Raw genomic sequence first — 26552 nt, 5'->3', positions numbered from 1 at the left:
TCCATAGTTTTTTTTTCTCTCTAAAATATAGAGCCCGCTCTGCCTGGAATTCCGTCAGTGGTTCCTTTGGTCTCTGATTCCTTCCAAGTCAAGCTTTCCAAATTCACTACCTTCATCAGGTTTCCATCCTGGGTACAAAATTTTTGCTTTCTTGTCTCACAGACCATGCCTTTGCACAGAAAGCCATAAAGGGGAAGTTGATGTTGAAAGGGGCCAGAAGACCTAGGTCTGAAATCCAGTCCTGAGTTTTACCATTAATGATGAAAAAGTCAATGATTATGACAACTGTAACCTAATCAGTCTACCCTAGTTTGAATGGCCTGATAGTAACTGTAGGCAACTGGGACATCGCTGGAGAAGGCTGGTCACTGGGGGTGTGTGCTAGAAGGGTCTATCTTTTCTGATCTTTTCTGACCCCTGCCCCTGGGGCCCTCTACTCTGCTTCTTGACCCCACCCTGAGCTGAGCAGCTTTCCTTGGCTGGGCCCTTCCCTCATGATGTCGGACCTCATCCTGGGCCCAGAGCAATGAAGTTGGTCATCTATGGACTGGGAACTCTAAAACCATGGGCCCCATATAAACTTTTCATTCTCTAAGTTGTTCTTGTCAGCATTTTGGACACACACACACATACACACATAAAACAAACAAACCTGGTTAAAACAGTCTTCCCTGAAAATAAGTTTCTTATGACCCTTCCGAGAATAAGAGAGCTTCACCTCCTCAGAATACTTAAATTATTTACCCATGACCTGCTCATTTGATATTTTGCCAAAAATAATTTTGGGGAGTAGTTATCTTCCTAGGTCCAAATACCTCCATAACTAAATTATAAGCCCACTGATTACTGGCATGATTTCTATATCATTTTATCCACCCATGGACCAAACAGAGTGTGTGACCTTAATTCATTCAGACTCCAATTTAGTTTTTCCTTATTCTTTTTCTCTACAATAGAAATCACTGACTGCAGTGCCTGATTTTTACAACCAATCTTTTTCCCTCCACACCAGTCTATCTTCTTTTGGGGTCTCATCACTAGTGAGTCTAGTAAAACATTAGGATTTTCTTCTTCTTCCTAGCACTACATAGAATTAAATATAAAATATACTAACTATCCCTTTAAGAGATTAAAGAGAATTTACGTACAGTGAAGACTGTTGCTAGAAGGACTCTGAGTGAACTGGTAGAACAATCCCTCCACCTGGCCTTGAATAAGTTCCCAGGCAACTTCTCAGCAAACTTTCACCAACAACTATACCTTCTCCTTCAGATTTTTAACCTTTCTTCCACTCTATAAATGGGTAGCTCCTGATTCTTTATATTGAGTTAATCCTCAATATTCATTTAAATCATTCTTTCTTCAAATAAACCCATCAAACTGTGGAGTGGAAAAATAAAACTGGTTAATTGATGCCTTCCTTCTGTGGGAATTCCCAGTTGTGTGAAGACTTGACATCTCCTACCTATAACCTAACTAGGAAAACAAGGCAAATATATGTCATCATCCACAGGTCAATGAATCCTGGGTACCCAACACACAGTAAGGGCTATAATACTGGACTCTCTTTAGTGCTGGTGGTTTGGCGATACAGGCCAGGGTACTGATGCTGTATTTCTCCCTTATCTCCATTCCTCTCTAAGGTTCCCTACTGATGGAATCAATCAGAACAATCACCATCATTTCCATCAACAGCTGAACAGGCTCTGAAAATCTGACAACTTCCAGATCTAGAATTTCTTTGGTATACAGTGCTTGGGCATAAAGTGTAGCGATAAGTACTAAATGAGGTTTCCTACTTTTCCAATTCAATTTGCCCTGGGTCCCTGGAGCAAACAGCCCCTTCACCAAACCAAGCTGATGGCAGACAGGTAGTACATCCAGAACCTTCCCCCCAGTGTACCATCCACACAGTGGGCAGAAAGGACCAGAGGGCCTACTGTGCACAGGAGCCCATCCCTGGAAACCCAAGCCTTTCCGTGATTGACCACAGGAAGGAAAGAAGGCCCAGCAAATGACAGCCTAGATCAATCACAAAACAAACTGTCCCATCTTGGGGGGAGCGTATAGAAGGGGGGGGAGGAGAGGCACCCAAAGGACTCCCTTACTTGTTCCTCCCACATTCCAACAAGTCCTTGATATGCTTTGTCTCTCTGACCTGTAAGTGTTTCTAACATTCAAAATTCCATTCCATCCCAGAAGTGATGATGAAATCTGAGGAGGATTTTTGTTCACATTTTTGTTCATCCTGTACCACAAGACATATGTGAGGCTCCATCAGCACCTGTCACAAAGCTGGCAGGAAGGAGCCAAAGGAGACCCTAAAAGATGGAGACCTTGACTTAACTGCAATGGCATCTGCATCATATGCACAGGTCCTGGAACACAAAGGCACTCAGACGTTCGTATATCAAATGAGAGGTAGAAATGGACCAAAGCAGAATCCAGGAATGCAAGGCAGCCAGGTAAAACTCACAGGCACTGAAAATGCAAAGGCTTCAACATCTTCTTCCATCATTTTGAAACAATGCTAGAAACCACGCTGGGTTAAATCAACTATAACTTTCTCCTAACATTTTCCAGAGTCCTTTATTCACGGGGACAAATGCTATTTTTTTAAAGGATAGTTCATTTTCAGTTAGCTGCCTATTATTAATCTATATTTTTAATTTAAAATTTATGGGAAAGGATGCTTGAAGGCTACTTAGAAGTCTTGATCAGTCAGTGTTGTGACAATCTGGAAACATCCCCTGTGCTCAGAGGCTACCTGTTTCTGTCCACTAGTTGAACAGCTTAATTGTATGGATTAGTTTGTCTTGAAAGTGCCCACCCATACCCTGTAATGGAAGTCCTTATGCTTTAGTAAGCAATGCTCTTATTGCTCCTTGTTTTCCCAGGTCCCGTGTGTGATCAGGAAAAGGACTAAAACTCAGATTAAATCCTAAAATGATTATTTTCCTTTTAATTTCAGAAGCTGCTTTAGGAAAAGATGGCCTATAAAAGACTGGCTGAGTAGACAGACTGTAACATGTGAATTTGTACCATAAAAACAAGGTCCTTAGTCAGCACTGTATCTGTAGCATTTTGCAGTGTTTGGCTCATAATAAGTGCTCCACGCATATTTATTCAATAAATGACGATGGATATGGAGATTAAGAACAGTACATCAAAGACTTTTTCATTGACTTTTAATGTTTTGTTGTGGATGATTTGAAACTTTGGCCATCCATAGGACATTGCTTAGAAAAGGTCAGAACATATCATTTAATTAATAATTTTTATAAAGCCATATGCTATAAAACTATCAGTGAAAATCAATGATACAGTGAACATGCTGAGCATTGGGTTACTAGTTGAAGATCTATTTGCTTCATTCCTATATGTCTACGCAGTGTTGCAGATCCATCATAAGTGAATGAATGACACAGGAATGAGAATAATATATCTGAGTTGAAAAAGAAGAACCCATATGTTTCTTCAAATATTGGCAAGTCTAGGCTATGCAGTTTGGCCTCACACTGCAAGAACTACCTTAACACACACAAACTGAAATTAAATAACATTAGAGATTTGGTTCTGTTTGTTGGTACTCCTCTCCCAAAGTTCTCCTGGGGACTGATTCACTCAGGACCAGGACCATATCCAGATCTGGGTAAGCTGAGGAATCTTAATTACCTTCATTAAGACAGATAAAAGTCAGTCAGACCTCTGGGAGTGGCCAGGAAATTCCTTTGATCTGCTAAAAAATGTCTGAGAACTAAATAGATTAGTATGCATTGTAAAAGGATTTCTCAAACCAACAGCTCTGAGAGTTTATTCCTTTTAAAAATAACTATTAAATATCCTGTCCAGCAAACAAAGAAACATAAAAATGAAGAAAACGACCAAATTATATAAACTGTTTGGGGAAATACTAAATCATCATAATAATAGCATTACAACAAGAACAAGAATTTTAATTATTTTCCAGCTTATAATCCAAAAGCAATAACATGTCAGATAAATTTATAATATACTTAGGGACTGCAATAGTTTTAATGGGTGGTCGCTATTAAATGCTAGTAATAAAAAATGCAAACACAATTATAAGAGACGAGAGACATGAATTTAAAAGAATAAATGCTGGCCAAATAATATCAGAAAATGACTATGTCACTATAGGCTCCCAACATTATATAAGAAAAAGCCTACCTCAAGATAAAGACAAAGCTATGCTTCTGATAACAGAATTCAAGTCAGGGTATTAATTCTATTTTCTCCTACTAAAACAGAAATTATATTTCTTCCAAGAAAAACAGGTGATAGACATTTTTCATCCAAAAAGAAATCAGATATAAACTTTCCTTCATTCCTTCATGGGGGGGGGGTTCTTTTGTGAGGGCTAATTATTTCTAGTGGCAGGTGAGTTTATATTAGCACAGAAGTTCCCCCCAAAAGGGACAAATATCTAGAATTGATAAGACTTTCCTTGTTCTAATTGTTTCTCCAACTCACAACAAATATAGGCAACACATTCTGCAAATGAATTTAATACTCTGTAAATACAAAATGAAATGTAGTTCTTCTACCCCAAAAGTTTTGTCTCAAATTTGTCAGAGATATCCTGGGAGTGCCCCAGCAAAGGTGCTGTTCCCTTTGTAGGACATGATGGCTTCATTCTGGTAGAGCATAACCATGTCCTTTTTCCCAACTGTGGTATAAATTCTTCAAACTTCTCCAGATCTCACAGAACAATAATCAATCATAGCAAGCCAGGAGTACTAAGTAATCAATAAGTACTTGTTGAATTAGGGAGGGCAAGGAATGAATACTGTTACTTTTATTACTTACATTAAAATGGTCATCACATATGTTGCATTTCAGTTTTTTCCCCTAAGAATCAGGTACAGGGAGCCTGCATTCAATACAAAAGGGTACTGTGGGGAGGGGGGGGGATACTGGGGATTGAACCCAGGGATGCTCTATCACTGAGCTACACCCCTACTCCTATTTTATTTTTCATTTTGATACAGGATCTCGCTAAATTGCCCAGGCACTTTAAGCTTGCTATCCTCCTTCCTCAGCCTCCTGAGAACCTGGGATTATAGATGGGCACCATTGTGCCTGGCTACATAAAGACACTTCCTAACGAGTATACCTTGGTTCTGTATGCCAACTTCACCATGCATTCAGCTGTGTGCCTGAGGCAAATTCTACAACTGCTCTGGAACAGTTTCATTGGTAAAATGGATATAACAATACCAAACTCTATATTATGATCAGGATTTAGTGATATAACCTATAAGAAGGGCCAGCACAGAACAAGCACACTAAACAAGCTCAAATCCTTATCATTAGTACAGAGAAGACAGAAAGCAGCAGTATATTCCTTTTTTTGTCTTAGTAGCTACAAAAGGTTTGCTTTTCATCTTGCTCCATTTCCCTAAGATATTCTAATAAATGCAACATTTCTGCTTTCTCAACCTAGTTCCACAGAGCACACACCAAGATGGGAAATCCTCCCAAAGCCCTGAGCTCAAAGTGTTAGAGCGACCACGCTACGTTCCAGTTAGGCACGTAAAGTGTGGAACACTGGGTCTTGGTTTTTTGTTTGCTTGTTTTTCCTTGTATGTGCTGGTGGTTCCCTTCGAGTCATTCTGGGATCCAGGCCATTTTGATTCCTCTCTCCAAGGACACCTATCCTACTGTGTCGTTACTGGGGATCACTCATGGCTTGGCAAGGGGTTTAGAAAGGTCTCATCTGTCCTCTTTGTCAGAGCCAGTCCGTATTCCCTCACCTCCTTTCTTGCATTACATCTTCTCCTGGAAGGCCAGCTATTCTGAAGAGGGTCCTTTCTGGTTTTTCTAGTATTGCTCATTCTTGGTGCCATGTCCTAGAGTCCATTTGGAAAGGAGTGTGCTATCATTTCTCTTTTCTAGGAAAAGTCTTCTCCTCTCCTCTTCTTGTTGTCTCTCTTCCTCCACTCTCAGTGTCATTCATCTGCTGTTGAAGCTGCCACTGTCACATATGGTATTCCTGTATGATTGAGCCTAGACAATGCTCCCCTCTGACCAAACATCTTCCCCACCACTGAGGGCATGTGCCTGCTGAAGTAGCACTTCTTCAGTTTCACTGAGCATCAGAAACACCTGGAGAGCAGTGAGTCTGGAGGGGCCCTAGGAATTTGCAGCCTTGATGAACACCAGGTTGGTGCTGCTGCTCTGCAAACCACACCTGGAGCAGCACTCATAAAGGACTCCTGACACACACATTAAGAGAATTCCCTGGTTGGTAGAGAATGGCAAGCACAACAGTCCAGTTGGTGAGGCTCAGCTCTCTGTTCCTGCCTCTGTTGCCATCTCCTTCTGTATCTCCAGCCACCCCGCTATTCCTTGCTGCTTAGAGTCAGCCTATAAAGGGAACAGCACCTCTGCTGGGGCACTCCCAGATGATAGCTGCCTCTTGCCTCTCTGAATTAATATTAACAGGGCTCTTAAGAGGACAGAGGTGCTTTCCATACATTATCTCAGCTGGCATGCACTCATCTCTAAGGGAGACATATTATTCTCATTTTAAAAACAGAAAACGAAAACTAAAGTTTAGAAACATCAAGCTATGTTGCCAAGATCACAAGTAACAGGCTGAGATCCAGAAGTCAAGGCCTGCCCCTTAAGCAGCATGGTGCTAAGCCCACTCCAGACTCCAGAATTTTTCCTACTGGGCCCCATCATGTCTCATTTCTTTATGTGCAGTGTGTGGTATTTCCTCATTCAGATAATTAATAAACTTGTTAGTAGAGATCTTTGAGAGACAGAAAGTCATCTCTGATCACAATAATAGCATGTTCACTGTATACTGTGGAAGACATAGGTTTGTCCAAGTACATCTGACTTCAATACTCTTAAAACATATCCAGTCCTCCCACTTGGCTATCCACATATACACTCCTTAAATAGGAAAGTCTACCTTTGCCAATGGGTATACTAAAAGTGAGAGGCAAGACAAATTGGCCCAGGTGATGGTGCGACTAGAATTCCATGAGACTGCATTGTTCTGAACCTCGACATGATTCTAACAGAGTACATCAAATGAGCTGAATACAAATAAAGGTTCTGCCTCCCAGCAGCTGCATGACCTTTAAAGTTTGGTAAACCTTTTTGAATCTTGAGTTAAAATTGGAATAAGATGAATAAAATGATATAGCCTGCAAGATAGTGTTAAGGAATAAATGAGGTAAAATATGTAAAAATGTACAGCCCATAATAGAAACTCAGTAAATTCTAATTCTCCATTCCTTACTCATGCCCTCTTTTTCAGAGAAGTTTCAACTTTATTAGTTGAAAAAGACAAAAATCCAAAGTTTCCCAAACCTAAGCCACATTAAAATCACCAAGAATGTTTCAAAAAGTCAGATTATCAGGACAAACCCTGGACCAAATGGGTTACTATTATCTCCAAGAGTCTATCAGCAATCTCCATATTTTGACATGCAAACCATTTGCAAACCACTGGTGTGTCCAAGATCAGAACACCTAGTTCAATAACTCATCTATGGCTCTCCAGAGTTAACTAGGCTGAGGAGCTGAGGTCTAAGGATTCAGAAATTTTCTTCCTATGTTTTGGAGATGGCCTTTCTGTTCTTTCCCTCATTTCCTTTTATTTGTGCAGTATGGACTTCAGAAATAGAACTCCCAGTTTATTTACACTGTATCAAAATTAGGAAAACTCAATGTAAAAATAAACAAATCTCCCATGAAAATACTATTGTTGCTCAGAAAGTAAACAAATGAAAGCAGGAAATTTAAAATCATTCTTCCCATGGTGGTTCAAACTCCTTATGCAAGTAACAGCTAGAATGCATCAATTCAACAGCTTACTAGGGCAATAAAAAGGCTCCATATAGACGGGCAGGAAAAACGCATTCAGTTACTGTCAGAATAATAACTTTGAATTTCTTGACTGCTGCTCATTAAAATGCTCAGTCATAGCTCCCGGTAAAGGTAGCTCCTGTGTCAACCTAAGATGTGATTCAAGGACCTTTTGATTCAAATATCCTTTTAAATTAGATTGATAGATGTCACTTCACAAGTACTTATGTGACACTGCATTATATTCTCATAGGACCGGGTATCAACTATAGAGACAGTAGTTAGTTCTCAAGTCACCGTGTCAAGAAAAATTTGAACAGTAATTTTTCACTGAAGGGGCTTATGTGATACATAAGAAAGAATTTTTTTTTTAGCTGAGGGAAAATACACAGATAAAAAGGTGACCTTCAGCAACACTTTAATAATAGTACTTACAACTTAATCAATTATGATCATTTTTTAAAAGATCTTTATACAAAATAAAGATCTCTCAAATATATTCTTCTTATACCATCTTCCTAAAAAAAAAACCTTTAAGTACTTAAAATACTTTCCTGTTACTTATGTTCAAATAAATAAAGATTGCTGAAATTCAATGTTAATAATCCAGAGGTTGGCCATAAGTACTTCAACCCACTCCTATCTAGGCTCCATCCCAGCAATTGGCCAAAACTGCTTTGTAAGTCCTCCCTGCTGATAACTACAATGTGTAATTTTCAATATAAAGTGTCCAGCAGTTGTGAGCACTCAAAAAATGCTAAGTTTGGCTCTCTCTGCTTAAAAAATTAAAAAAATAAAACTCCAGTAGTTTCCTCTATTTACTTTTAGCACAAAGTCCAGAATCCTAAAGTCTTGAATGGTCTGACTTTTCCTTGCCTCATAGACCTTATTGCCCTCTTCACTCTAATTATCCTCTCTATTCCTCACCTGCCTCAGGGCTGGAATTCCCTCCTTTCCGTTTGTCATCCTTGACCTAGCAGACCTATCAGATATGTCTCTTTCTCAAGAAGACCTTCTTGAATCTTTCAGAACAAGATAGATTCTTTTGTTTTATGTTGTGGAGATACCCTGGTACTTTACCCATAAAACATATAGTACAGTTGTAATTATATACAATGTTATTCTTTGTGTAGCTATTCTATCTTTCTACCTTATTAGTTCATATATACCTAATTAGATATAATCATATATACCTAATTATACCTGCTGTCATATATACCTAATTAGAATAAATAAATTAAAAATGATAAAAAGAATGGGCCCTAATTTTTTCATCACTGTCATCCCAGAAATCAATACAGAGCCTATCAACAATAGATACCAGATAAATATTTGCTGAATAACTAATTAAGTGAATTCCCTGCTTTTTTTCTATTAGTTACTGACATTTGTTTAGCAATATCATATTTCTCATAATTTATTTAGGCAACACCTTCTGAATGATCCCTATAATTTCTCCTGCAGGGTGGGAACATAAGAAGGAATGGAACTGGGGGGGGGGCATGCAAACTGACTGAAAAAGTGATAAGGGGTATATTAATGATAAATTTTTAATCTCTTTTAATAAATATGTTCCTTATTGACCTGCAGGCATGACAAAGCCTTAAGCTATTCTTTAGTTCTCAAGAGCCTTACAAAGCCAAATAGCCCATGACAAAAACCAAACTGAAAAGCACAACCAAATATATCACTAGTCTTAAAATTATGGCATCCGCAGGGGAATGGATGGAGTTGGAGAATATCATGCTAAGTGAAGTAAGCCAATCCCAAATGAGCAAAGGCCAAATGTTCTCTCTGATAAGTGGATGCTGATCCATAATGGAGGGAGCATGGAAAAAATGGAGGAACTTTGATTGCGCAAAGCGGGGGAGTAGGAAAGATGGTAGAATGAGATGGACATCATTACCCTAAGTACATGTATGACTGCACATGTGGTGTGACGCTACATCATGTACAACCAGAGAAATGAAAAGTTGTGCTGCAGTTGTGTACAATGAATCAAAATGCATTCTGATGTCATATATACCTAATTAGAATAAATAAATTTAAAATGATAAAAAATAATACATACTAACTAAAAAATAATAATTAGTCAGATTGTGGTAACAGTTCTGAATCCTCTATCTGAAAACAGTGAATGCTTTTCTGTGCATGTATGTCTAGATAAAAACTGGGTTTTTTTCCTCAAAATTAAAAAAAAGAACCAATAAAAATAGCAAAAAAAGCACTATTCTTTACAACACACATCTAATTCATAAGTATTTTATCTTCTCAATGTTTAATAAAAATTATTTAAAGACCTTTATAATAATAACATGAAAGATATAAATGTGCAAAAGACTATTTTACACAGCTTCAAATCCATTTGTTATCTGTTCACCTGTTATGAATTGGTTTCCTATCCTCCTGAGTAGCACAAAGGAAGCGCAACCATATACCCAACTAATCATAAAATCACCAGCAATTCTTGCTAACAGGAGGTAGGTGGATGATATTGGCACCTTAATCATTTTCATGGACTCTTCTATAGTATTTTAAAGAGAAATATTACTGAGCACATAATGACAGTTATTTAGCAAGTTACTGGAAATCAAACTACTGGAGAGTTAATAAAAGTGATTAAAAACAGTGGACAGATTACTCATCAATATGTTTAATATATTGGGCAGGTTTAACCTAACAATTTTGCTTTTATAGGCAGCTTTATCAGCCATTTTTAATTTATCCACTAAGAAAAAAAATGTGCATCATGAAACTCAATTAAATCAGCAGTGATAAAGCCTGAGAGTTTTTCTCCAGACCCTATATCAAAATGATTTGTTAAACAGGGAGCTCAAAAAGGCATCCAAACACTCAATGAAAAACACAGTGGATGTGGCCGTGACCGTCTGACCCTCCTCATTTTCAATGATATCAAATGAAACCAGATATAGTGGGCATTATACCTTAAAGATTTATTGCAAAACTCACCCATAAAACGCTAGGTTGAACATAGGGAAGAGCATGTGTTTAATATGCTATTTATCTACAATAAACATAGGTGATTTTATGACCTGTTCTGCACATTGGGCTCTTCCGTTGCAACGAGGCAGCAGAAAACACATTTGTCTACTTTTCAGAAACTTGGTATGCAATCGAAAATAAAATGACCATCACAAATTGGAACATTGCCTTTTCCAACCAATTCTGTCTGTCTATGGCAAGGTTCAGTTATGCTCCAGGTGTCATTAGCACAGAACTTAGAGGAAAGTAAAGACTAGAACATCTAGTTCCATCCATTCACTGGGCAGAAATAAACGACTGTACCTGAATTGTTACATATTTGGGGTGCCATTTGCTACATCAGCTAGCCTACTTACCTAATAAATCTGTTATGACAAAGAAAGTGTTCTGAAGACATAGTTCTTGTCACAAGTCAGTATTTGTATTAAAAATAGTATTTACTGCTTCTGTTTTCTAAAAAAGAAAACTAGAAAATACAAATAAATAAAATGAAGAAAATTTTAAACATCAATAATCCCAATACCCATAAGTAAATGCTGTTAATGTTTTGCCATTTAGGATTCTAGGCTCTTTTTTTCTCTTTTGTCAGACGGAAACTTGAGATAGAGATAGAGATAGAGATAGATGCATAAATCACACAAATATTGTATGACGACAGTTGACAATATACTATGGCATATACTATGAATACATTTTGAGTGATCATATTCATATTCCTTCTGTAGAATAATCCATGGATATACAGTTTTATTTCACTTTCACAACTGAAGGACATACTCAATCTGGATCACTGGGTAGTAAAGTGCAAATGTAGATAGAGGCCTTATGTACCATTCAATGGAACGTAAATTTTATCCTGATGGCAACTCAAAAGTTTTAAATAAGGGCATAGTATGATCTTTTCTATTTTAGAAAGATCCCTCTAGCAACAGTAGAGACACCATACCAAGAGGCAGAGGATGCACTGACAAAGATAAGAAGCTATTGCTGTTACAGTAAGAATGGGAGCTATCATAGAAACACTGGAGTTCTTAGAGTAAAGGAGGAATCTGAGGTTTGTTAAAGAGTTAGAACCGATGGGATTCAGACATCAAACTGATAATAAGGCTGAAGGTGGTTTCTGGTTTGAGATAACTAAGAAAACATTAATGCTATCCAATGATGAGAGGTTAAGTGAATTTATATCAGCACCTAATACTCTATCTATCATGAAATGAATGTTGACCAAAGAAGCCACTGAAAATAATAGTGGTGATTTTAACATTAATGACAGTAATTTTGTTATTAGTACACAGTTGTGCAGATAGACTGGCACATACTGTTTGATGTATGTAATATAAAGTGTGTGGGTGACATCTGGGTTATGTGGCTATATGGATCTAGAGCCAAAAAGAAAGGTCTGCACTTGAGGAATAGATTGTGAAGCCACTATATATAAACAACATTGACTCTGGGTCCACAGGAGCATAAGGGAGGTTGCACTGAAGGAAAAAAATTGGACCCAACCTGACTGAGTCCTGTCTGGCCGACCCTCATGCTTAGGAGCTGCCAATGTGCTTCATGCAGAAATTTAAAAAGTCAGATCATATTATCCCTCACTTGATAACTTGTTTCATTGTTGCCCCATTTACCCATAAAAGAACTAAGTGTATCCTCTTCTGGCCCAAACCACAATAATCCTGAACTGAGAAAGAAGGTCTCTTAACCTCTGCATCATGGCAGAAAGCCCCTCCATGATATCATCACACCCACCGCAGATCAAATTCTTCCTACTCTCTGGGCCAGCCTCGTCCATTTCTGTAACAGTTCTAGTTATTAAAACCTAAAACTGTCACATTTATGTTGTTAAAACAAATTCCTAGTCAAACAGTTTGAATCTTTTTTTTTTCATTTTGTTACAACAAATGACTGAACTTCCTTGTTCTAAAAGTTTACAGCTGGGGGTTCATCTATTAATCATACTTTCTCATTTCAAAGAAAGATTTGCAGAGACGATGGTTTTTGCTTTTTGAAAAGACGATGCTGGTGAACATAAAGAACTGCTAGTTTTTTGTAGACAGTTTAATAAAATGACAATGGAGGTACGGGGATTTGGAGAAAGGAGGCATGTTCCCTTGAAGGTTTCCTCTCTTCCCATTCTCTTTTTCCTCTCTAATTGTCCAAAAGTTCAACAGTTGTTTTCCAAAGATCATTCTTCTCAGAACAACACTGAAATTGGGGAGGAGGGTGGAATTCCAGGAACAGGACCAGAAGCCTACGTTTGGGTCATTTCTTAGATAAGAACTAGGAACTGTTTGAATGGACCTCGAAAAGCATCTTGGTTCTCCCTTCTATTTTGCATATTAGAAAACTGGTCAATAAAGATAGGCGCCCCAAATTTTACAGGTACTAAATTGCAAAGCTGAAGTGAAAAGGATTGTTCTGACTCTGAGGATAAGACACTTTTCATTTGTTTAAAAAAAAAAAAAAAAGCAGAAGACATTGCAAGCCTCTGCCCACAAGAATAGTGCAGAACCCCAGGTAAGGCAAGAGAGATGTTATGGTTTGGATGTGGTATCCCGCAAAAGCTCATGTGTGAGACAATGCAAGAAAGTTTAGAGGAGAAATGAATGGATTATGAGAGTCTTAGCCCCATCAGTGAATTAATACCCTAATGGGGGATAGTCGAGTGGTAACTAAAGGCTGCCAGGGTGTGGCTGGAGGAGGTGGGTCATTGGGGGTATGCCTTTGCCCCCCCCCCTCTTTCTCTCTCTCTCCTTCCTCCCTCCCTCTCCCTCCCCCTCCCTCCCTCCCTCCCCCCCCCTCTCTCTCCTTCCTGATCATCATGTGAGCTGCTTCCCTCCACCACACTCTTCTGTCAGGATGTTCTGCCTGACCTAGAGCGTCAAGGAAGTCAAGGAATGGAGTCAGCTGCCTATGGACTGAAACCTCTGAAACTCTGGGTCCCCAGATAAACTTTTCCTCCTTTAAAATTGTTCTTGTCAGGTCTTTTAGTCACAGCTGGCTAAATAAAACAGACTCAACAGAGAAAAGCTTAAAAACACAAATTATAAAAAGCACAAGAAAATATAAGGAAATTTTGTAATATCATCACCTGAAGTACAAGTAAAAAGGTGCTCAGTGCTCCAAGGCTGAAGTGAGTATGTTCTGTCAGAAATCATCAGGAGGACCATCATGACAATAGGACTTGAGCTGACCCTTGATGGGGGAGCAGAATTTTCTCAGGTAGAAATGAGGGAAGAAAGAGACCCAGGAGAGGAATTGGCCTGCATAAAAGAAGTAAAATAAGGAAAACACATGGCCTGTTCATGGAGCAGTTAGACTGGATTAAAGTGTTCAAACAGTAAGATGAGAAAGATAAGGCTCAGTTTGGAATGAGGAAGACATAGACTGTCAGGATGGATAGTTAACTATAGTGCATCCAGAGACAGTCTGAGCAGGAAAAGAGGCTTAACATAGTAGCATTTTAGAATGACTCAGATTCCAGTACAGTACTTAATGGAGGGGACTGAAGCAGTGGACAGGAATACAGACAAGGAAATTAGGAAAGAAAATTAATAAATGAGCAAAATCAATTAAAAGATTCTGATAGTACTCAAATATGACAAATCACCTCTCTGGACTAATGTTAGCAAGTATAAATATACCAGTTTTTTGAGGCTCATTGAGTTTCCCAGGTTTTCAAGGCCAAGTTTACTCTTTAAACCTTTCATCATTTTTATTAAAGCTAATATCTGTTGAAATTGTGTTATTTGGTGGATTCAGATTTAGGTTCCTAAATGTCATGTGAATTAAGAGTTGAATAGAGAACAACTTTGTTTTCTGAAAACTTTTGTTTCTTATTAATGACAGTGTAATCAGCCATAGTAACTTTGTATAGAAAAAAATAAAACTGTTCACTATCACTTCATAGCCATTAGAATAGTTATTATCAAAATGAAAAAGATAACATGGTGAAGATGTGGAGAAAGTAGAGCCCTTGTACACTGTTAGTAGAAATTTAAAATATGCAGCTGCTGTGAAAAAATTCACGTTAGTGCCTCAAAAATATCAAACATAGAATTAGCATGTGACCTATAAATTCAACTTCTGGGTATACAGCTTAAAGAAATGATAGCAAGAACTCAAGTAGATATTTATACATCCATGTTCACAGCAGCAGTATTCACCATAGTCAAAAAATAGAGGTAACAGAAGCATACCCTGATGGATAAATGGATTAACAAAAGGTGGTTTACACTTATGAAGGAATATTATTTGGCCTTAAAAAGCAAAATACTGACACATGGTACAACAGGGATGACCCCTGAAGATATTATGCTCAGTGAAATAAACCAATTACAAAAGGACAAATATTGTACAAGTTCACTGAAATGAGGTACCTAAAGTAGTCATATTCACAAAGAAAAGTAGAGAGTGGCAGCTACCAAAGGAGAGGAAGAGGGGGAAAACAGAAAGTTAGTATTTAATAGGTACCGAAGTTCAATTTTGTGATTAAAAAGAGTTAAAATAGGGCTGAGGTTGTGGCTCAGCGGTAGAGCGCTCACCTAGCATGTGTGAGGCACTGGGTTTGATCCTCAGTACCACATAAAAATAAATAAATTAAATAAAGGTATTGTGTCCAACTACAACTAAAAAAAAATATTTTTTTTAAAAAAAAAGAGTTAAAATAGTTAATTTTATAGTAAATATAGTAAAATATAAACTAGTAAAAAATTTCAAAATTTTAAAAAATGCTCACCAGAATAATTTTATATCCTAAAATATCAGAATTTTTTAATAAAATTCCCATTCCAATGAAAGAAAAGTTGCTAGAGAAGGTGAGAACAAGATGTGACCCATCCCTGCAGATGGGAAGGAAGACAGTGGAGGAAAGGAGCATTCTAGAGATTTCCAGACTTTCAAAGAAAAAGAGCCTACATGATCTCCACAGGAGGACCCTGGTGTGCTAATGACAGGACAATAAGCACACCCACCCTGAGCCAAACCCCTCCATCCTGCAAGTTGAAAAGGGGTTCTAACTGCCAGAATCACCTCCCAAGGGCAAAGCCTAAGACAAATTCTGTGTGATGCAGACACAGCCATCCAGTTTCTCCTCATTGAGGGCCACCAAGATCCCTACAAAGGTGCAGCCAGGAGGGGAGGCCCCCTGTGGTGGAAGAAAATCCTGCCACAGCATCTGCTGCTTTGGGAGTAAACCCTCTCTCCTACAGTGCCTCCAGGGCCAGCTGAAGGAAAAGGCTCTCATTATTCATCACAGCCCAAATGTGTGCTGTCCCACCTGCCGCGTAACCAAGAACTGACATGATATTAAAAACAAGATAAGTAAGCAAAAAGCAGCTCGGCCAAAATCTTTTGTTTTTTTATTACTTCTCTGGGATATAAGCAGTGCTTTTCCATCTTCAGTTACAAGAACTGAATTTCCATATAAGGTATAACTTATTGTACTGAGATGTTTAAACACCTGTGAGGAGAGATCAAGGGAGAGCAAACACTTCTGCATACTGAAGTCAAGTACTCATAATAAGCTGGGATGATTTGGGAATGGGTCGGCTCAAAACGGGTAGGGATTCATAGACTATTCAAAATCTCTTTGTGTACTTTCAAGTATTTACAACCCTGAAAATTTTCCCCCACTTGGCTAAAAACTACATGGAATAAATGTCCAAACATAATTGAAGAAAAAGAAGTTTGGGGAAATTCAGTAACCTTTCTCTGATGGCCAAAGATCAATCCAGAGGTGAGGCTCTGGGTAGTAAGAGGAGGCAGTAGTGTCTTGGTAGGTTATTATTCCATATGCTACTTCCTACAAACACACATCTCATCAAGTTAGTGACCTAAAGAGAAAGAATCAGAGGGATTTTTTTTTTTCCTTTCCAAAGTTTGCCTAGATCAGTCATTGCCAACTATAAAACAAAGTGAGGTAATTCGTCATTTATCATTTAATTAATTATTACTGAATATTTAATCGACACCTTAAAAAAGCAAGCTATAACTATCATAAAGGCAAAAAAATATTCAAACTCAATGAGTAATAATTAAAATCACTTGGTTTTAGTTGAGCCTTCAATTTGTTATCTTCCTTTGCCTTAATGGCAATTTCCAGATTAGAGACAAACTTTTAGGATAACAGCATACTGCTGAGGGCTTTCCAGATTTAGCAAAGCAGTTAGGGTTTTGCCTCTCTTAGCATTGCCATGCCCTGGATGCACCTATTATCAAGACTCCAGTGCCCTTATCAGGCATGATCCCTTGTGCTAGGCTCTGTTCAGCTCACATATTGTGGTATCACAGAGCAAAAGGAAAAAGAAACAATTCTCTCCTCTAGGTTCTCTCAACCTATCATTACCTCCTAAATCTGGCCACCTCTAAAATCATGCACCACTCTGTGCTGTTTTCTTACAGTTCCCAACACATCAGGGCAGACATCCAAAGACAGAGTCTTGGGCTCTGGGGGAAAAGCCTCTGAACTAGAGATGCCATGCAGGTTACCATCTGTGTCCTCATGGGATGAACGAGGATTCTATCAGGAACAGAAAGACTGTTTGCATTCACAGTCCCGTGATTTCAGACTGCTGTTTTCCAACATACTTGGATCCAGGCAGCCAAATTCCAAGATGTCAAAAGAAGGTGAGTCAATGTGATGATGAACAGCAATCCTATACTCACAGACTGAGATCCACTCATGGCCCCATCATTTACCTAAGGCTTTCCTTGCAGTATCTTCATAAGAGAAATAGAGATGAAGGGAAAACACACATGAAGACTGAGTTAGGAAGTGCTTGTTCACTCTCCCATGTACCATCCAAGTTGTGGATGAAATTTCTTCTTCTTCTTTTTATTTTGTTTTAGTTATTAAGAAAGTCATAAATTTTACTAAGCCCTAATGGAGTGGATCAATGTTAAGAAACAGTTTCTAGGAAACTATTTTCCATAGGGAAAAATACCCTAGCCTTCTTTAAAAAAATAAAAAAAAAATAAGGTAAATTATCACTTAACATCTCTCTCTCTAAAATGGTTAGATGGCTCCTATTATTAGAGGAAACGGGTGCCTAACAGTTGGATCTATGCCAAAAACAAACTAACTAGTCAACCCATTTTTAATTCTCAGCTTCACTAAAATTTCTTTTATTTACTTCAACCTTTATGGATCATTAGAAGATAGAGATCAAGGAAAGAAGCTTTTAGAAACAAGTTTGCCTCTGGTGCAAAACAGCACTAAACAACTTGGGCACTATGAAACACATGCTGTCAACTAGAGCAATCACTCAACTCAGTAAGACTTATCTGTATCTTATAAATTCTCAATGATTCAACTTCACATTTATACAAGACATATCACTAAGCAGCTGTTCAAATACTATAAGGTGACTGATATTTATGGGACAATGGGGACAAATTAGCTAAATTACACATTCTTTCATGTTACTTTAATTTTACCTTAAATTTTATAACAACATAAGAGCACAGAGTAACATACATGCAAAAATTTAAAACATTCATAAATGGGTTGAAAACTGTCCACAAGAACTATTTCTGTTACTTAGAAATAAGAACATTAAAAATTAGTTTTCATTTTGTTATGAAAACTTTGACTAAGGCATGTTACACATTTATGGGGGGTAACAAATTGCTTGACTCACTAATAACACTTATTACATCCTTATTGTCTTCATCATTATCATTTTTATATAAGATTAATAGTATATTCATTTAATAAGTGCTATCTAGAGACTTTTTTCTTTTATCATTTAAGTCCATTAAAAACAAACCATAAAAACCCAAGTATTGCTAAATACTAAGGGCAGATGAGCATTTGAAGATCTCTGAACATATGGCCAGTTTATAAATTGTCACTGAAATGTAAAAATAGGTTTTAAAATGTTATGTTTATAATTAAGGAAAAAATAACAGGAAGAAAATGGGTATCGAAGCAAAAGAGATTTCCTGAACAATGAATAGATTATATTTGACAAGGGCAGTAACCCGCCCAATCACGTCTTTTGCTCTCATTTGCTATAAATACACAGGCCAGGGGAAACACAGCTCATTGTTTTGATCCTCGGGGTTATTTAAGCTTCCCAGTCATCGCTAATGCATTAAGACATATGGTAAAACTTTCCCTAGATTCAGAGGATTTATAGATCCCTCCCAACTGATGAGGACTATCCCCTCGTGTTAGTAAAATATTCTAACACAAATATTTAAATTCTCTTTTTAAAATATTTTTAATCTGAAGATTTGTTTTCCCAAATGACCTATCTTGGTTTCACTTTTTAATATAAATAAATACATATAGAGTTTCTCTCCTTGATAGAAGGGAGTTAAATTTGGTATCGATTTTTGACAGCAAGATTTATAAGGTTTAAAGAGAGCAGTCACAAATGCTAGGGAAATTACATTTACATGTGTATTCATGAAATACAAGCATTCAAGCCATATCTGTTCCTATTGCTACTTCCTTAATATAGCTTTTATTAAGAATAATTTTCTTCAATGCTGGCTGGAAAATCCCTGCAGCATTTTTTTTCATTTTCATAACACCATAAGGTCAGCACACATTATTAAATGGTGATTGAGAACATTGGAAAGAGCTAGGGCCATTTATCACAAATATTTGATAAACATGTTTATATTATCAATATACATATAGATCTTAATTGCAATGTTATATGATATATAGAATATCTAGATTGGCTTGTTAAGAACATAATTGATATGGAAATGTGGCATAGCCCAATTGTAGATGTTATTCCGCATCCATATTTTTATTCCGTTTTGGAAATCAATCTCTGCCTCGTATAACCACAATGCTTTGAAAACTAAAAGTGTAGCACATCAAACAAAGATTTACCTGAATATCATAAATTTAATTAAAGAGCAAGTTATTTTACATTCTGATGAACATAAAACCCAAGAATGTTTCTTAGGTCATTCACTGAACAAGAAAAAAAAAGTAAAGACTGGGAAGAATTTAACCAACTGTAAAGAAAGTGTAATTTATACAAACCTCAACTATAAAGCAAACAAGCTATGAAATTCTATGTTGTCTTCTAAAACACACTAACAGTTTCTGTTTCAAAAGGTCCTTTTTAAAAAGAGCTTTTTTAAATACAGACACTACTCAGGAGTTTCTATTCGATGGAGGGAAATTTTTTCAGGGAAGCTGAAAGACTAATCTGTTGCATGTGTAGTTTCTACACTAGTAAGCAACTTGTAGGAAATGACACTGCAGCTGAGAGCATGAGATCTGGAAACTGTTCCCCTGGGTATGATATCACAAAATGACTTTGCTATATTCCTCTCCAGCCTAGCATCATGGCTCAAACCTGCACACAACCGTCACACCCCCAGGGCAGCTTCATGTCATTAGTTAAGGGCCCTCTGCTCCATCATTCTTCCTGAAATCTTCTAACTGGAAGCACACAGAAGCAGCTCAACCAGGACAAATCAGCCCCTATTGTCTTTATATATATTTTCCACTTATCTGTGTTCCTTTGAGTGGTAGGATCTGAAAGACAATGTTAACTAAGACTATAAAACTGAGACTGGATGAATGCACAAGTTTTCAAACATACACACTCACACACTTTTATACCCAATTATCCAAGTAAGGATTTTCTGAGTTTTCATTATAAAAAAAAATAGTTTATACTATTTACTTTTTCCCTCCACTATTGTAATGATTACTATGTGGGCAATAATGCAAGAGAAACTTTCAGCACTCAGTCCTTAGCTAAACCATTAGTTGAGGTCTAATGTACTAACTACCCTACCTTAAATTATATAACACTTTATAAAATAACCACACACACACAACAATTATACAAACACAGAGCAGTAATTTTGTGATTTTGTAATCTACTCAATTAGATGCAGGGAGGTTTCCAACTCATTAAAAATCCCAATTTTTAAAACATGCCACAATTTACAATTATGTGTTTTCTTTTGGCAAACAAAAGGACAAAACTAAGGACCTTCAGTGAAGATTTTTTTCCCCTTAGAAGCACAAAACAGAATATTATTCCTCTCCAGACAACATGGATTTTTCATGTCCAAACATTCTCTGAGTGCTTATAAGAACTTTACCTCCAAAGTCTGACATTTGTTTCTAGTTAAAAGACATAACCAACACCATTGCTAATCTAGTAATATACCCCCAATCCTAAGCATCACTGCTAGCGACAATCCCCTTTATATTAACTTCCCACCACGTAGAGTCAATGATTTCAAACTCATGTGGTTAGGGCTAAACTCAAAATCCTTCCTGAATTACATATAATAAAATATGTGAAAACTGGACCATAGTATGGCTTAAAGGTTTTGTGCAGATTCCACAACAGAATAACATAAGCTGCAGTACAATGGTTTTGAGCTTTTGTGTTCCCTAATAAGTCAGCTCCCAGCAGAGCACTTCCCATGTTTTACAGTGACATCTATCAGCCAGTCATGGGGAATCCCAACGTCACTCAGTTTTCCTCAGCACCACTCTGAACAGCTTCTGTCCACAGAGTGGTGCAATCTTAACAGGTCCCTGGCACACAAAGTCCATTGTTAACATACGGGAATGGTGGGTGAACACTGCTCTTTCTTGTCACTAAAACCAAATCATTGGACATTAATTAACTGCAGGACACAAGAATCAACCAGAAATTTAAATAATTGGGCTTCACTAGCTACAAATTAAAAAGAAATGATATACTTTGCATCACAGACATACTGAATATAGCATGATGCTGAGTTTTGTGAAAATTCAATTAATCCAACCATCTATTAGACCGATATATAAAGACCAAGGAAAAAAGCTATTATGCATGTTAGAATTTGCAATGTGTAATCATGTTAATTTATGGTTTGAGAAGAAACCCTGCTATGCGTTAGTGATTATATGGTAATCAGGAAATAATACAGATATTTAGATCCTAGAAATTATCTTATGAATGGCATAAACGCAGGCTATCTCAGAAATGTAATTAGATTACAAGCTAATTTGTCAAACCTGATAATATGACGAAGACCTGGGAAGAATACTTTTCAATAGGAAAATGGGAAAAGGTCTGGGAAATCCGTCGCTAAACTTCTTTTCTGAAATTCTTCTTCAGGGCCTACATGTGAAGCTCCATAATTATGTTCATCTGTTCTGATTCACTGAAGTGCCAAAATATACTCCAAACCAAAATATTGAGAAAACAAAAATTCTTGAGATGATTTCACAAAAAAAAATACTTTATAACTCTTGCATACACATATACACAAGATACAGATTGAACCTAATCTGTTGGACTTTAGTTCACCAAAAACTCTGCCATCTGCCTAAAGAAATCTCTGAGTGGTGTCCTTTCCTTGCCTGGATTCCCAAGGGACACAAACAATCCCTGCCCATCTCATCTCCACATTCAGGATTCAAAAGTGAAGAGAAGGCATTAAAATCCTGTCCACCTCACTCATTCTCCTTCAGAGGAAAAGCCCCACTCAGGGGCCCATAATAAGCAGCTCCTAACCAAAACCAAATTCAATATTCCACAGGCAAGAAAACAGCAGGCACATTTCGATTCTACTTAGTTGAACCAAACCCCAAAGGTTTAAAAAGTTTCAGGCAGCCCCAACCAAGGACCAAACTTGGGCTTTCACCAGTGGCAAAGCCTAGGAAACAGGAACGTGGAAAAGGTTCTGCCAGTGGAACCCGGGAAATCTCCCTTCCTGAGGACCTCTGGAGTCCGACACCCAGACCCCAGCAACTCCTGAGACCTCCTCTGCTCCGCAGCCGTCGAATCCTGGTGCCCACCGCGCCCTCCAAGCCCCGCGAAGCACGCCCCCAGGGGCGAGGAACTTACCGCACCGCTTGCACAGCACGCGGCCGACCTCCTTCTTGAGGTTCCGGCCGGTCTCCAGAGGGGGGAACGATGCTCGGAAAGCGGCGGGCGCGCGGCTGCTGCTGTTGGCATCGGGCTCCATGAAGAAGATGTACCTGCTGTCCTCCTTGAGCCTCCCGCAGGAGGGGAAAGCCGGGTGACCCCAGTTCCCCAGGCGCACGGTGAGCAGCGAGTCCTTCTTCAAGCCCCCGGTTTTCACCGCCCACACCTGGTGCACTTTCACCAGATAGGGCGCCTCCTCCTCCCCGGGGTCGCCAGCGCTGGGCGCTGTGGCTGTGGGCCAGGAGGGCACGGTCCCGTTGGCGGTGGGCAGCAAGTCCTCGGCGGGCGGCCCCAGCGCCCCTGGGCCGGCGGCTGGCGGCTCGCGCTGGCCACCCCACGCCCCTGCCTCGCCCGCCGCCGCCGCCTTCCTGTCGAGTGCCCCCTGCTGCCGCCGCGGCGGGTGCACCTTTCCCTCGATCACTACCGCGGCGCGCTGAGCCAGCTCCTGCACCGAGCCCACGCTGGGCGGGGACGAGTAGCACACCGAGGCCCCCGCGGGAGCCGCCTCGTCGCCGGCCGCCGCCCCCGGCGCCAGGGCCGCGGTCCCCAGTAGCAGCGGCAGCAGCCACGGCAGTAGCAGCGGCGGCGGCAAGCGGGCGGCCGAGTCGGGACGCGGGGCCGGAGGGCCAGCACTCCTGGAGCGGCGCGGGGCGCGTCGCCATCTCATGGTTTGAGGTGCGTGCGGGCTCCTGGCTGTCGGTGCGGACTCTGCCTGGCTCTGTCGCGCTGCCTCCCTTTTCCTTGCCACCACCACCCCCCCGCGCCCCGCACCACTCCTCCTTCCCCCCTTTACCCTCCTCCTTTTATTTATTTATTGGGGGGGGATGGGGTAGGAGAGTTGTTTATGGAAGGAGGAGGGGGGAAGAGATGGGTGGAACCACAAAAAAGACGAAGAGATATAAAGGGGGGAAAAAGAAAAGCTAAAAGAAAAAAAAAAGCCGCTGCGCTGCCACCGCCTGGGTTGCAAGGAGTGACAGGTCCCCCCCGCGCCGCCGCCGCCGCCGCACCGGAGCCCTGCTGTCGGGGCTGCTGTCACCGGAGGAGGACGTGGAGGTGGAGGAGCTGCTCAGCGGGTAACAGTCCTTTGTGTGAAGTGATGCTGCGGCGGCTGCTGGGGCTGCGAGCTAGCGGCTGGGCGAGAGCGCGAGGGAGAGAGCCCTGGAGGCGGAGTTGCGTGCCTGGAAATCGCTGGGTGGCCGCGGCGGCGGCAGCGCCCTGCGCCTCGCCAGCCTGTTTACCTGTGGTGCGAACTCGCCCCGCGCTTCCCTTCCCCATGCTGATTTCGGAGCTGGCCCGCGAGTTGGTCCTCCTGGGTCTTCCCTTCCCGGCGTGCCTCCTCCCTCTCTGTCGCCCTGACTGCTGCAATGGGAGGACGGGCGGCAAACAGGCTGCAGTCCGAGTGGGCTGCGGAGATTTACTGGGGATTGAGAGGTGATGCTTCAGTAAGCAGGGACCTGTTAGCCGGCGCAGAATGCCCAAACGCTGGTGAGAGGCAGGCTTGAGAGGGAAAGATGGGACGCGGGACTTGCGGGCCCTCGGTTCAGAAAAGTTTGGGGTGAGCTGATTACTTGACAGCCCAAAGGGAGCAACATGTTCATAGGAGACAAGCAGCAATTAAAATAACAACTTTAAAGCACGCCCTCTGTCCTTCCAGCTTGCACACACAGTGTGCACTGATTCAGGTATGACACGCCTCTTTGACTCCTGCTTGGGTGACACTTCAGTCCTCATTACTCCTGCCTATTCTTCTATTGAAATTCCTGGTTCACTACAATTTTAGGGTATGTGTGGTTGATCGAGTAAAACATTTGCTCAGTAAAGGCCATTTTGTATAAAGTTTATGGCACTTTGTCAACTAACCCGTTTTCCAATAAAAAAAGAAGAAGAAGAAAAAGAAGTTTCTGTGGCTACTGGAACAAAAGATCCCAGGCATAAGTAGTTATAGGTTCAATATTGTTTCACCAGAATACCACACTCCTCACCCTCACTCCACCCCTACCACCCCCCACTACTGCCCACCTGTTCTGCCAGATTTAAGGAGCTACTACTAAAACAAGAATTCATCATATCCCAGAGATGTGCTTTTCAAGCAGTACCATCTAAGAGAAAGAATACATTTCAGCATTTCAAGGTAAAATTTTCCTCTTACACTCTTTTACAGTGAAAAATATTTTTAGTAACCCAATACAGCTGAATTAAAATTATTTTTCAATGGGCAGTAGATCCACACTGTGAAAAGTGAAAGGTGAACAGCAGTCTAACTTGGTAATATCTTTACTCTGGGAGTCTACAGTTGCCATTTCTTGAAAGTATGACATATAAGTTCTCATAATTTTATTTGAAAAATAAAAGGAAACTATAAGCCACAGGATCTTTTGTTCTTGGCATCTGATAGTTGGCTAGGAAACAATGTTTCATTCTCTTAAAGTCTAGCCTGAAAGGATGGCATGTAGATGCACCCTGTATGTCCCAACATGTGGGGATTCCTATTTGTTCTACCATGATGGAGTGCTTGCAGAAAGATCATTATATGAATAGAGGTGCATCTCTGGCCTCCAGTATGTGTTCTCTCAATCCCTGGAGCTATTTTATGGAAACAAAGTGGCTCAGACATCCAGTTCTACTAGTTTCTCCATTTTTCTTTGGTCTGACCTCATGTATTTCTGACCCTTGACTTCTTGGAGGTGCAACTCTAGCCTAGAACAATTTTTTTTCTTCATCTCTGTCTTAAGCTCTTCTATCAATTATCTATAATTAATGGCAAACCACTCTGAAATTTGTTGGCCTAAAACAGTATACATTCATTTAGCCCAAGATTATGGTGGTTGGCAAATAGGACTGTACTCAGCAGTTTTTCCTGTTAGGGCCAACTAGTCTCCAGTCACCTCAGGTGAGACAGCTTGTCTCATAAAGAATGTAGTCTCATCCTTAAATAGAGAGCCTGGGCTTGTTTGTGGCAGCTAAAGATAATCTGAGAGAGGCCCAAAGCATGCAAGGTCTCTTGAAGACTTAAATTCAGAACTAACATCTTGTCACTGCCGTAATCGTAAGGCCAACTCAGATTTCAGGGTTGAAGGACTAGACTGTAACTTTTCATGTAAGAAAATAAAAAGTTGCATTGCTAAAAGGCAGAGATACAGGAAGCAGAAGAATTGAGGCCATTTTTACAAATGACTCACCACTGATCTAAAGCATCCTTTGAGATACACCTGCTCTATAAAGCCTCCTTTTAAATAAATACTAAACACCCTGAGCAACCAATCCCCATAGTGCACTAACTCTGTCTTCATTTGCTGTCTGTATCATACCTCTTGTGATCATGACATTTTATTGAGTTCAAAAGTTTCAGGAATTTTACTCCCATCTCTTTGAATAGGTTGTAAGCTTGTGAGAAAGCAGAGGCCATACTTTCAGTATTTCATTTTAACTCAGTTATAGGTACACACTAAGTACTCAATAAATGTCAGCTAATTAATCATGGACTGAAATGGAAACATTCTTACCGCACATTACCCCAACACTGACACAGAGAGATGGAATTCCAGGCAATAAAGACAACAATAAAATGTTAAAGCACTGGATTGCAGAGTCATTAAATGCATAGATACCCCCTCTTAGAACTTTACAAAGCATTTTATATACCTTCAAACATAAGCTTTTTCTCCAAAAATGTACTTTAAAAAATGCCCTTGCCCCCCTATTCCCACATCTTCCCCACTCCTCTCTCTGCTAAATAGTAGTAAGGGATAATTTGTATGTATATTTTTGGTGCAAAAGTAAGCCTTC

The 26552-nt window shown here is 39.7% G+C and overlaps 1 protein-coding gene across 1 annotated transcript in view; it reads right to left on the bottom strand.

The window, feature by feature from the left end:
- NRG1 (neuregulin 1) overlaps window positions 1–23433 on the bottom strand; it is a gene marked incomplete at both ends in the record, with an annotated part of 1011199 nt that extends 987766 nt beyond the window's left edge. The window contains one exon of the mRNA XM_081269690.1: window positions 22686–23433. Coding sequence (XP_081125816.1) covers window positions 22686–23433 — 748 coding nt within the window. The remainder of the gene's footprint in view (window positions 1–22685) is intronic.
- Window positions 23434–26552: the final 3119 nt, after the last annotated feature.

This window comes from Spermophilus citellus, assembly GCF_964194105.1.
Source record: "Spermophilus citellus genome assembly, chromosome: 16".
NCBI lineage: Eukaryota > Metazoa > Chordata > Mammalia > Rodentia > Sciuridae > Spermophilus > Spermophilus citellus.
This window is presented reverse-complemented; position numbering and strand designations above follow the sequence as displayed.